Consider the following 13,715-nt stretch of genomic DNA (forward strand, 5'->3'; position numbering starts at 1 on the left):
GTTAGGGTTGCTAGGAAGAAGTACATCAATGGATTTTTGCAAAGTTCTACTTGTTAGGTTTAATCGCCATGTGGCTGGTCGGTGTATGACAGTAGTCTTGAAAACCAACATTCAACAATAATAAAGCTTTCAAAGAGATGTTATAGTCCTTATTTTGTTCAGCATGTACATGGGAATTGAACTTATACATTGCATGAGTTAGACGGGACTGAAATGAAGATTCCCACCGCAGGGAAAAGAATCAAGTTATGCAAAAGAAGAGGTGATGCAGGTCCCTTTGATTCACAGGGAAGTCAATATAAAGGCTTTGATAAAAATTTTATGGATGTGAATGAGGAACGAGAGGATGATGAATTAGATCTTGTTGCAAGCGATGATGAAATTGACATGTATGTGGACTTAAATGAAGACTGAACGTGCTGCAAAAAGATATGTGTGGCACATGTCGTAGGATGTGCAAGTTATGAGGGGGTGGATGTCATGCCGTGACACGTGCATAATGTGAAAACGAAAATATCTACCTCACTCTTTATGTTTTTAATGTGTGGGACCAAATGCTACAATGTACATAGTGTGATATATTATGCAAAAAAGGATTCCCCAAAAATAGTAAAAAATGGCTCAAAATTCCACATCAACGATGGTTTTGTTATTGCTCTAGCTCAGAGGGAAGTTTTAGATCCAAGAATGAGCTCATTTGAGCATATAAGCAAGGAGATACAACCATTCCATTACAGGGTGCTAGTGCAGTCCCGTGCTGCTTCCACTACATGGTTGAGGCTGTGAGGCATCCAATTATGGTTTCCCCTCCTCAAATAACTATTTGGTCTTGTCCAATGAAATTCTAAAGCTTCTATGAAAAGGTAACAACGAAGAATCAAAGCGTCAACAGGCCGAATGAGCATTGCATCTGTGCAATTGGTAGCGATGCTATACCTAATCTTCACACACTCAAGAGTTTTGAGTTAATCTTGGTTCTTTTTCAAAGTTGAGATTTCATGGCTAGAGTTTTGTTCTATTTGATTGTGTTTTTGGTTTTGAATCATCAACACCTTGCTTGATTTTTCTATGAATCATCACATTCAGAGGCCCGACGCTTTCCTAGTCGCACTGGGCACTTCATGGAAATGTTTTCATGAGGATTCTGGTGCAATGTCTGGATATTCAAAATAATTAGATTTGTAAAATCCCCCCGCCCCCCCAAAGAAAATAAAAAATACAAATTATTAGCTTGTCACAAAACATCTCTAAAGTGGATCCTTTACCCTACATACTAAGTTGTTTTAAAAAGTATTCAAAAGTGACAAGATTCCCTTATCCCCACCAAACCCCTTCATCTCCTTGGACAACTCCTACCACACTCACCTTCTCCATCTCCCCCCCCCTCCACCCACCCATTGCTATTATGGCGATGGAGCACTTGGGAAGAGAGAGAGAGAGAGAGAGAGAGAGAGAGAGAGAGAGAGAGAGAGAGAGAGAGAGAGAGAGGGACAGAGGGAGAGAGAGAATAGGCATGTGGGTGCCCAACAAAATCTAAGGGTTTATGATTGTATTTGCAAGGCTACTAGCATCTGATGTGTACTCCTCTAGCAACACCACAACTGATAGGCCTTTGTGGCTCCTTGGAAGCACCCACGAGATGTCATTATGGAAGCCTTCCTAAGGAATTTGGCTTTGATCCCCTGGGCCCCTAAACCTTGGTTTGTAGCCTAACCTCCCTTATGGTTTGTGCAAGTAGAGAAAGAGCACAATGCTGCGGGCTACCAAAATCCTCATACCAGAAAGTAACGGCTCTTATGAAAGTAGACACACCCTCGCGAGCAAGGCCGAGTACTTCAGTGAGTGAGTTAGAGAGAGAGAGAGAGAGAGAGAGAGAGAGAGAGAGAGAGAGAGAGAGAGAGAGAGAGAGAGAGAAAGAGAGAGGGGGGGGGGGGGGGGGGGGGGGGGGGGGGGGGAGGGGGGGGCCGGGGGAGATGTTTGCTTGCATGTAGAATGGGTTGCATGTTCCATTTCACTTTTCTCAACCCATTTCATTTTGATGGAATCTCCCTTGATTCCATTGAAAAGGAGCATATTGATGAAATCTTCCTTTATTCCATTAAAAAGGAGCATTTTGATGAAATCTCCATTTATTCCATTGAAAGTAGCTCATACTTGATAAGGCACACAAGAAAAAGATAGAGAAGTTTTCCATTTATTTATGTTTGAAAAATTTACTATTCTAAATATCTAGCATGACTAGAAAGAGGCCCCATTCTCTCTCGTAATTAGCTGCTTGTTGAAACAAGGACAAAGGACACATCTCTCTCTCTCTCTCTCTCTCTCTCTCTCTCTCTCTCTCTCTCTCTCTCTCACACACACACACACACACACACACACACTGCACTCTCGGCTTAGCATAGAGCGATCCTGTTTGAAACCAAGAGAAAGGGAGAAAAATCTATAAAAAATTCAAGGAAATAGTGCAAAACGTGGTAAGTCTGGAAAAAAAATTTGGTACTTCCGAATAGTGAGTCGCTATATTAAGTCTAAAGTGATCACCGCTAAGACTTCATGAAGTGCAATATCTTTGTCCTCAAGTAACTCTAGCTTCTCTTGAATCTCTTTACCTGCTACCTGCAAAAATAGCTATGTCTTCTCCGAGTTTAGGGTAGCCTTTGTAGTCCATGAAATTTGATCATAGCGGTGTTCAAATTTCCTTAACATTTCGGTAGGTTAAAGTTCCTACTAAAAAAGTCATATTTTTCACCCTTTCTTAGTCTTCCACGAAATACTTTTCTTTTAAGGATAATTTGAATGCTTCTGTCGTTGCCCTATGCTCATTTCTAATTCCCCTTACATGCTCTCTAATCTCGAGAACCACAACTACTTTCAATTTGTAAAGAAATGAGTTGCCATGTTGCCTCCTGTGAGATCACTCTCTTTTGTTCCATTTAGTGCGTTTGTGGATTTTTATAAAAAATAAAACTTATAAAACATGAAGGGTCACTATCTGTAAACCTATAGATTTTTTTGTGAGATATGTTTATAATAAAAGTATCTTTCACATATCAAAATTTAAACTATTTGAAATAAAAATCCTTCTATATGTGTATTTTTTTTTAACTCTACGAGAAACAATTAGCCCTTATGTTAACTCATGAATTGTTCATGTAACTTAATTACAAAAAACAATTAACTCTAATTTACAAGAAACAGTTAACTCTTATGTTGAACTCATGAACCATCATTACATGTTTTTTGTGAGACCAAACCGTCTTTCTAACAAAATGCCACAATTGTAGTCTTCTAACAAGGTGAAGACTCATGCTACCATGTTAAAACATGAAAATGAAAAGGAAGTCAATGCTGAGCTCTCAAACAATTAATTAAGAAACAAAGAATATTTTAAAGCTTCACATGCAACAGCAGGTCCAGAGTAAAAAGTGATTAAATGCTCAAATGTATTACTACCTCCAATGTTCAAGAAAACCCTTTTAATGAAACATATAAGAATCCCAAGGCAATCATTGAAAGTAGAGTATGCATAATATTTTTGCCATTTTTACACTATTTTATGTCAAATTTTACTCGGGTTTTTTTGTTTTTTTATTTTCTTAATTAACCATCTTCAGTTTCCAACCGAATCAAGGCTAATTAGCTAAGGCACACTTTTTTAGAACATTGCTTACCTCTCGGGGGGGTCATTTAATAATTATGTGACTATCATGTGAGTGTAACAGAAGGGGCTATTAATTAATTTTATTTTAACCACATTTTCACATACAGAAGGATACTATAAAATGGAAAAAAAATACATATTAAATAGAAAAAGATTAAAAAAAAAAAATCACAGATAAGAAGCTTTAAAAAAATAATCCTTGAACGCACACGATATACATATTTTATACATTGTGAACCCCTTGAGGCTTACCTCCCTTCTTTAATAGGGCTTGTCTTAGAAAGCCAAACATACCATAATAAAATTAAATGTGTTTCTTTCTTAAAGCATCTTTCTTTTTCTCCATGGAGAGTAGATTATATTAACAAAGACATAGAATTCCAAATTCCTGTCATGCTCGTTACAAGCCATGAAATCATCATATGATCATAAATACATCGGCTGAGGGGAGAGCCACCCCAATGATGATGGATGGGTCCTCATCAATACCCATTCCGATCAGTCATTATGGCACCCAAGGTCATGTTCCACTCATCAAGGTCCATGTGTTTCCCAAGGCTTGGATTCACCTACGCAATCCTTCAATATGCCCGCACTGCCTCCCGGCTAGATAGATGCTACTGCTCTCATCAAGCTAAGTGGATCTCGTCAACGTTAGAGATGAAGGTAATCTCAACAACAAGCCTCTCCGATCACATGCCGTTACACTTACAACTCAAGAAAGAAAAAGGGGGGGTCAATCCCCGAGAGGGGAGAAAAAGCTGCTTGTTATTACAGAGACACACCTGTTCAAAGACCCTCTCTTCAGAAGCATTACCAAGAAGGCGTTGGGAAATCTCAAGAAAGATGTGGGGATGAATAAACCTAGTGCTTGGAATGTATTTGTTCGGAGTGTACAAAAAGCTATCAAAACTTTGGGTCCTCGGGTAAAAAAAGCTAATGAGGCACATATCAAACATCTCACAGAGAAGGTAGTGCAATTAGCCTTTAGGAAGGCTGCCGGACTGGCTACTGAAGATGAGCACAAGCGATGGCTTGAAGCTAAATCTCACCTAGCCAACGAACAGCTAGAGGAAATCAAGAAGGCGAGATTGCTATCTAGGGAAACTTTTCTGCAACCAGAGCCTTCTAACCAAGAACATGTTTTTAGGGCTCTGAAAGTGAGGAAAAGTCGAGGCCACGTGCAAGTGCTCGATGATGAGAAAGGGAATACAATTCAAAACCAAGATGAGATGGCTACACTTATGCTCAAGTATCTCAGCCAGATTATCGGCCAGCCACAAACCCAATCTCAGGAAGTGGAAGAAGCCTGGGCGTCTTTACTTGGAAGTGTTGAAAAGAAGGTTCCCCATGAGGAAGCCAACCGCATGGAAAAGGCCTTCTCTGAGGATGAATGCTCAGCGGCACTAAAAGCTCTTGGCAATGAAAAGTCCCCCGGCTGGGATGGACTGACGGCCGAATTCTTCAGGGAATTTTGGGATGATCTCAAGGGTCCAGTCACATGGATGGCCAATCTAGTTGTTTTCGAAGAGTCGTTGGATGCAAGTGTTAAGAGAGGGCTTATCAAACACATCCCCAAACAGATTTGCTGCTCTCAACTTAAACATTAGCGTCCCATTACGATGATGTCAGTAGCGTACAAAATTATTGCCAAGGTGATAGCTCTCAGACTTGCCCCCCTCCTGAGTCGGATCATCTCTCCCCATCAACACGGGTTCATTAAAAGGAGATCTATATATGACAATATCTTGGAAGCAATGGTATGGACAGAGTATGCATCCTTCTCCAAGCAAGAGTTCATCTTGCTGTAGCTCGACCTCGAAAAAGCCTATGATAGGATAGAATGGTCCAATATAGAAGAAGTCATGGGAGCTCTGGGCTTTGGGCCTCGCCTTTGTCGCCTCATACGCACACTAGGTGGTGGCAGCCAATTAGAGCTCCTGTTTATGACAGAATTGTGGGATCTTTTGATGTTAAAATGTCTATTAAGCAAGGTTGTCCCCTGGCCCCCTTGTTGTTCGCCATTGGGTCACATCCTCTCATTACAATGCTTGAAACCAGTGCTGCGCGGGGAGAGATTCTAGGTCTTGCATTGCCGAGCAACGACCAATTACTAGCCAAAATGTTCGCAGATGATTCGCTCCTATTCTTGAAGGCGTGCCCTCAAGTTGTCAGGAGAGCTCTGGAGATTCTGCAAAAATTTGCCGTGGCCTCAGGATCCAAGTGCAATATAGAGAAGTCAAGACTAATCTCCCTGTCGGAGAGCGACTCTTTTGACCCTAGAGTCTGGACAGGAGAGATTATCTCAAAGTGGAGTATATCTAGAGACCTAGGAGCCCCCCTAGGTGTGGACGTAACCCACACTCAAAGATTTCAATGGATCATGGAAAAAATAAGCGCCAAAATGAGAAGGTGGTAGTTTGTTCTCCTACCCTTCCAAAGCCAGATCAGAGTGACTAATGCTTTTATGATCCCGTATATTTCTTTCCTCAGCCCCGTGCTCAAGATGGCTAAGTGTAATTGGAAAGAATTCTTAAAACCAGTGAAAAGGTTTCTTTGGAAGAACAACACGAAAACCTTCCGGCCATGGTAGTGGGCTAGATGGGAGGTAGTTGCTCGCCCGGTAGACCAAGGAGGGCTCGGCATTCTTAACCTTGTATCTCATGTTGAGGCCCTTTGTGCCAAATTTATGGTCTCATTGTCTAAACAGGACCAAGCTTGGGCTATCATGACCAAGGAAATGATTGATGCAGCAAAACTGGGATTGAAAGGGAGAAAGTGGAAAGAGGTTGTGATGCACGACAAACTTCTCACCCAAAAGTGGTCTTATCTTAGATCTGGTGGACTCTCAGGGGAGCTGATGAGGAAGTGCAAAAGTGTTGTTGAGGTTTTGGAATGGGGGGAAGTAACCAGATACTTTAAGAACTCCATATTGCACTGGTCCCCTTGGCCCTCTAAAATAGTGGGACCGCCGCAAAGCCCCTTCTGGATAGAAATGGCCAGGAAGGTGAATAATAAGGGGCTTGTTCGACTAGAGCAATTTAGGGATGGCAGCAGGAAGTGCTGGAAAACTGCTGACTCTTTAGCCATCCAATTTCAATTGGATGGCTTTGAGATCTTACTAGTCTATAGGGTGGTTAAAGAGCTTGATAAGGTGGTGATGCCAATTTGTGAATCTAACTTTGAATGGGACGCTTGGAGATGGCCCGGGAGTAGCCTCTTTTGGAAACCACACTCGAAAGGCATTTAATACCATGCATTAATGCACGAGGCTGATTGGTGTAGCCCCCTCAACAAATTATGAAAAAGGCACTGGACGGAAAAACAGTGGGAGGGAGTCATGGAGAACAACTGGAAGCCAAGATGGCCTCAGTATATGAAGATATTTATGTGGAAAGTGATGTGGGGTGCTCTGCCGACGGGCGTAAAGATACAAGAAAGAGGCATCGGGTCAGATCGTTGCTCGGGGTGCAGAATAGCCAGTGAAGACCTAGCCCACCTTTTCATGGGATGCCAGGCAATCAGGGGCATGGCTGGGAAAATATGCAAGTGGATTCAAAGGACATGGCAAATTAAGTTCTTCAAGAATGATATGTTCTTTGGTAGTAATAGGATGGGAAGTCCTGTTCTTCTCGTCTGCATTCAAATAATTAGGTACTACTTCTTCCACCATATTTGGCAAGCATGGAACCGCCGCGTGTTTGCGGGGGATCTAGCTGTGGCAAGATTTTGTGAAATCACGCAAGAGAGCAGATTGATGATCCACATGATCGGATGCAAGCCAGCCTCAGAGGACTGGTGTAGAACAATACATAACATCTTGTAATAAGTGAAGCCGAGGAGTAGGAACAGTTTCTCTGCCAAGCAGACAACTTGTAATCCTTTGACCCTCAAGGCTCGGTGTGAGCTCGAGGATTGGTGTATATTTGTGTTCTTAATACTATCCACTCACAATTGTGAGTTTTGCAAAAAAAAAAAAGATAAATATGGCACTAGCTTGGTGCTTAGAGTGGTTTAAGTGGAAAGGGTGAATACTACCCATACATGGAAGTGTGGTGCTAGATTCACATGAGAAGTGATGTCACCTTTGAAAAGTTATGAGATACATCTGGCAGTCGCTTGGAACCTAGACTGCTGGCTATGTTGCCATTGTCAACCTTTTCAACTACTAGGGTAAAGGAGCCAATTTAGAGACAAAAAAACATTGACCCCCAAGCTAGAGACGGATCCACCCCAATTTATAGACCGAAAATTTAGAATCTTGCTTTTGTGTCATGTTGTGGTTTACTGAAAAAGGTACCATTGTTGGACCTTGAGTGCCGCTAATACTTAATAAAACCTCAAATGTGATTTTTTCCAAATGGAGCATTGGAAAAAAATCTAAAAAATATCGATGTAGGTATCATCTGATTCACCTTTTCATGAAGATTCTCGTGCAACGTCTGGATATTCAAAATGATTAGATTTGTAAAAATCCCTCCCCAAAAATATTAAAAAGGATTACTTTGTCACAAACATCTCTAAAGTGGCTCCTTTACCTTACATACTAAGTTGTTAAAAAAAATATTCAGTAGGAATCTTACCCTTCGTCTCCTGGGACAACCTTCTCCATCTCCTCCCCACCCATCTTTGTTATGGCGATGGAGCAATTGAAGAGAGAGAGAGAGAGAGAGAGAGAGAGAGAGAGAGAGAGAGAGCACCCAATATAATCCGAGGGTTTGTGTTTGCATTTGGAAGGCTGCTAGCATCCAACGTGTGATGCTCTAGCAATCTCACAAAACTGATAGGCTTGTGAGTGAGGTCGAGTACTTCTGAGAGAGAGAGAGAGAGAGAGAGAGAGAGAGAGAGAGAGAGAGAGATGCTTGCATGTCGAACAGGGCTGCATATCCACGTTTCACTTTTCTCACCATTTCACCTTTCAACACATTTCATTATGCTGGAATCTTCCTTGATTCCATTGAAAAGTAGCACATACTATGCATAAGGCACACGAGCTGGAAAAGGTTGAGAAGTTTCCATTTATTTATGTTTTAAAAAATTGCTATTCCAAATATCTAGCATGACTAGCCATTGATTTATGTTTTAAAAAAATTGCTATTTCAAATATCTAGCATGACTAGAAAGAGGCCCATTCTGAATATCAATTCCTTCAACTGTAGTGTAGTGAGACTGCGCTCTTAGTTAGTTGCTTATTGAAAGAAGGACAAAGGACACGTCTCTCTCTCTCTCTCTCTCTCTCTCTCTCACTCACACACACACACACACATGTCAGTAACTATGGTGGGCAGGAAGATTAACATGGGAGCCAGCCTGTTTTAAACCAAGAAGAAAGGGTAAAAAATTCCGAGACTATAGTGAAAATTAAATCTGTAAATCTAAAAATTATTCCTGAACAAAAATATAAGCCAGGCTTCATGTCGAAGCGCATCTGTCTACAAGAAGAAGAAGAAGCAACGCGCAAAGTCCGCCGATGGATCATATGAACGACTCCGTGCTGGTTGATCTAATCAAGTATGCCAAGCACCTGGAGCAGCGCATCAAACAAACTCAGAATGATATTGCTTGCTTGCAATATTCAGACCCAACGGCAGAAGCCGAATTTATTCCTGAAGAGGAATCCGCAGGCGTCAACATGCAGAGTACAGCTAGCTGTAGTACCTCTTTAGAAGATCAAGATGAGAGCTCATGTCCCAACTTCAAGCTACTAGAGGTATGTGCCAGCACTTGCCCCTTCATTTCACTCTGTGCGCTGCATGTATGCCCATCTGGTTGGCTTGTTTACGTGTGTCTGTGTTTCCGCTTGCGCACATACACGCAGCATATAACACATGGACACGCGTGTGCAAACTCAAGAACTCATAGACAGGAGAGAGAGGGAGAGAGAGAGCGAGAGAGAGCGCAGAGAAAAGGTTCAAAGCGTCTTATAATGACGTTTGGCCTGTTTATATCTAATATGTATTGACTTCCTCACCAAAGCAGTTCGTAAATCCAAATTACATGACGCGTACTGCTGCAGGAACCTCTCAATTCAACCTGTTTTTATTTTAAAGCAGAGGGAGTATGAGAGCGATAATCAAATCGCTTACTGTATATTTTTACGCTAATACATATATATAAACAAGCTTTGAACCATGTCTCTGCGCTCTCTCTCTCTCTCTCTCTCTCCCTCTCTCCCTCCCTCCCCCCTGTGTATGAGTTATGTTTGAACTTTGCACAACGCACATGCTGCCACATACTCTGGCAGCCCCAGCAGAAATTAATGGCCCTTTAAGGTGAGGCAGGAGTCCCTGTCTGCGTGCATCAAGTACTCACTTTTTGCATGACTTTGAAGCTGAGGGGGGGAATTGTTTGCTTGGCAGCTGAGCGTTTCTAGGCTCACAGAGCATGAATTTCAGCTGAAGGTCTCGTGCCAGAAGAGCTCCGGGGTGTCGTTGCAGCTGGTACGGGCTCTGGAGGCTCTTAATCTCGACATTACCAATGCCAATATGGTGTCAGTGGGAGAGAATGTCATCAATGCAGACTTTGTGTTCAAGGTAAAGTCATTAAGACTGCTGCATATACGGCTGCCATATTGAGGAATAAGGAATTACCGATGCGTGATCATTAAAGCATCATTTTTTACTTTAATATAATCACGAGCATGTCAGAGCTGTTGAAATTGCAGGTAGCGGATGAGAATTGTTCGACGGTGGCGCCTGGAGATCTGGAAGACAAGATTGTGAAGCATGTCAAGATGCATGGATTACACTTCTTATAATAATGCCCGTGGCAGCCAATTATCGGACATTCTAAAACACATGTGACATATAAACGTCACCATTGTGATCTCAAATCAGTTTTTACCTTTTCTTCTCCCCTTAGAAAAGGCCTTCCCCTAAAAAAGGCCTTGTATTTCTGCTTGTATAAGTCTCATTTTTGGCCAAGGTGAAATGATTGTCGCTAGGCACTTGTTGGCGAAGTGGAAAGTTGCATGGATCGTTTCAAGTGTTTGATTGATGCAGATGTGTATTTGTGTAGGTATTAGGTTGTCTTTATGCAGAATGAAGATGCCGTGTAGTTGTGTTGAAGATATGCTGTGGAAGCCTGGAATGGTTGTCGCATGTTGTCGAGTCTCTTGTAGGCAGAGGACATCGAAGGCCATTAGGCTTTTGTCGTGGATGATATCGTTTGCATGCTTTCCAAGGGAGACGATGTTCAGTGATTGGACAATGTAATGTGTATCTTGGTGGAGATGTAGTTGTTTTTGGATGAGGGAATAAGTTTCTTCTGTTCTCAACCTGTGGAGCTCTTTGAGGACAGATGCGTCGGTGTGAATGTTGTAGTGTCACGAATCCGTGTGAGAGCAGTGTATGCGAGGCCGTGAGACCTAATCCCTTTGGGGTTGAAAGCGAGTGTGTTGAGTGTAAGCCCTTGAGATCAGTGAATCGTGCGGACCGCATCAGGCTAAACTGGAAATTGCTTGCGTGTGAGGACGTTGAAGTAGTTTTTGCCAATTTGGAATTCGCGTGTGATGCGGAGAATTGGCGTCAAGCTAGGCAATGTGAGTGGGTTGCGAAGATGACTGTGGTCGTACCTTTGTTTTTGTCCTATGCTAGGGTTGGTGAAATGAATCCAAAGGCATGTCGTGTCGAAGAATGCAGTGCAGAGCTTGTAGACGCCTTCTGCACCGTTGACGAAGCCTTCGGGAATGTCCAAATTTCCAACGCATAGCTCGACCACTAGGCTCGGCTTCAGACACAATGTTGCTTGGAGACCCAAAGTTTGTCTGGCATCCAATGGATTTGCTATTGTTTTGCTGCAAGAGACGACACGCTTGTCAATTGCTTTGAATATGTGTGGCTCACCGGGCAATTGTGCGAAGACCTTTTCATTGTGTTCATCCTTTGCCTTGTTAGAGTAGAATAGGTGTGACATGGTTATGTCAGCAGGCAGCTCTCTGTGGAAGGAGTTGTTAATGTATGCAAGGTCATTGCTGGTGTGTGAGCTAATCCTCATCCGGTTGAGCACCTCTATAAACTGTCCATCGGTTTGTCTCATTGTCATCGTTAGTTCCTAGCACTTAAAGAATTCATGCCAGTACGAAGGTGCAACCGCCTCAAGAAGAGGCTGCTTGCTTGTGAATATCCAAGAGTCTTTGACTGGGCTAGCTTGGCAGAGGTCACCACAAAATATGACATCTAGGCCACCAAAAGGTTGGTCGTGTTTTCTCTTGATGGCACGAAGACGTGAGTCAGCCAATGGGAAGACACTTGATCCTATCAAGGAGACTTCATCAAACACTACAAGCTCCAAATCTTGATAAAGTAAGGACAATGCATCTAGCTTTTCTGCTCTAAGGCTTGTGTGTGTCGTAGTTATCAAAGGCAAATGTAAAGCCGAGTATATAGTTGTACCACCAATGTTGAATGCTGCCTTGCCTGTATATGCCATCAGGAGTGCCTTAGGAAAGTCAGCATTGTGGCCCGACTTATGCGTGTAGAAATGAATGGGGGATGTGCGCAGTGCCTCGAAGTCTCTAAAGCCTAATCTTGAGTTAAAAAGCCTCTCTATGTTTGTGTCTTCTACAACCTGCCTTGCAGTTAGCACTGCACCTCCTAGCTTTCCCTTGCGCATTCGTACCCAAACATAGGAAGCAACTTGTTGCGACATGATTTTGATAGACTTGAAAAATAAATTCTCGATGTTCAGGGCAAATCTTCTATCGATGTTTAGGAGCTCCCACTTTGCGATCGTTTGATAATCTTTGGTTGCAGCCTCCCTATATCTTCTAGGGGACCCGAAGAAAAGGGTTGGGAAGCTCAATTCCTCGCAATACTCGTCCGTGAAGATGCTCAACGGTGAATTGCCCTCGCAAGGCGCAACATGAAGAATCTTACCACTGTAGTCGACAACCTCCACCGCACTTGTGACCCCATGAAGCATGAAATCAGTCTGATCATCCTCACGCTCAACATCGTGCGCATTGTCGTTAAGGGTATTTGCAGAAGCCATACTTAGACTAGAAAGGTGTGTAAGCCACCTATCATTGATGGTGACACCCGACGGAACAACAAGCGTCCACATTTTTCGCAGGGTGTAATGGGCTTGTCCTTGATGCTTTTGTTGTATTGCTTAATCGCCTTGCTCAACTTGGCATGGGTGCGTCGTATCTGAGCATCAGTGACTAGGCCCTTCTCGTTCTTCAGGCGTGAAATCTTGCATTTTATGGCCTGGGTTGTGAGCAATGTGTGTGGGTGTTTGGATTGGAACATGCAGACGACCTCAATATCAGGCAAAGCCTCATGCAACAAGGATAGCTGATGCAAAGTGGCCACCTCATCTTCTTTCCATCGAACACGTGCATGGCTTGAGCACGTTGTGAAGGTGGGAAGATATGTGATGCCGTTGCTTGTTTTAGAGAGCAGAATGCCTTTGCAAGAAATGGGTTCGATGGCATCCCCAAGATGATTGTTCTCACGCTTCCATTTCTTTTCAAATACACTTTTAACCTACAAGTCACAAAGCAAGCGAAGGCCGTTAATATGTCGAGGCTAAGGGCAAGTGAGTTGGTGGATGTTGAATACAAAGACGAGAATTTTGTGACTGTCATTGCTCTCAAACAAGTCGTTGAGCAAATTTCATGTGGTGCACCTGTTGAGTTTTGGAGATGGTGTAGCGTGAGGAAGATGTCTGAATTGTTCGGAAACTGTGCCACGAAAACGGTATCGACATCGTGTTCGGCCAAGTGAGTCATTGGAAAGACACGCAAAGATTGTAAATATTAAGTCAGCTTGTGTGTTTGTTTGTGTGCGTGTGTTAGAGAGAGAGAGAGAGAGAGAGAGAGAGAGAGAGAGAGAGAGAGAGAGAGAGAGAGAAAGTCTATGCTTTGGAAGGTTGAAAAGATGGAGAGGAAGGAAGAGTAGAGAGCGAGTTATGGAGAGACACCACGGACTTTCTTCTGAAACGCGATATACACTGGACAAGCCAAAATTTAGTTCATCAATTGTAGAGGGGTCTAGGTAAGGAAGCATAGTTATTTGTGGTGAAAGGCCAAAAGCTATTCAAATACATGCTC

The 13,715-nt window shown here is 42.7% G+C and overlaps 1 protein-coding gene across 1 annotated transcript; it reads left to right on the forward strand.

Moving 5' to 3' along the window:
* Positions 1–9,022: 9,022 nt before the first annotated feature.
* Positions 9,023–10,619, forward strand: LOC147419910 (uncharacterized). Its single transcript, XM_086505872.1, has 3 exons — positions 9,023–9,371; positions 10,021–10,194; positions 10,326–10,619. The coding sequence occupies exons 1-3, from the start codon at positions 9,132–9,134 to the stop codon at positions 10,416–10,418; spliced, it is 507 nt and encodes a 168-aa protein (XP_086361998.1). The 5' UTR covers positions 9,023–9,131; the 3' UTR covers positions 10,419–10,619.
* Positions 10,620–13,715: the final 3,096 nt, after the last annotated feature.

This window comes from Adiantum capillus-veneris, chromosome 29, assembly GCF_014529385.1.
Source record: "Adiantum capillus-veneris isolate H3 chromosome 29, ASM1452938v2, whole genome shotgun sequence".
Taxonomy (NCBI): Eukaryota; Viridiplantae; Streptophyta; class Polypodiopsida; order Polypodiales; family Pteridaceae; genus Adiantum; species Adiantum capillus-veneris.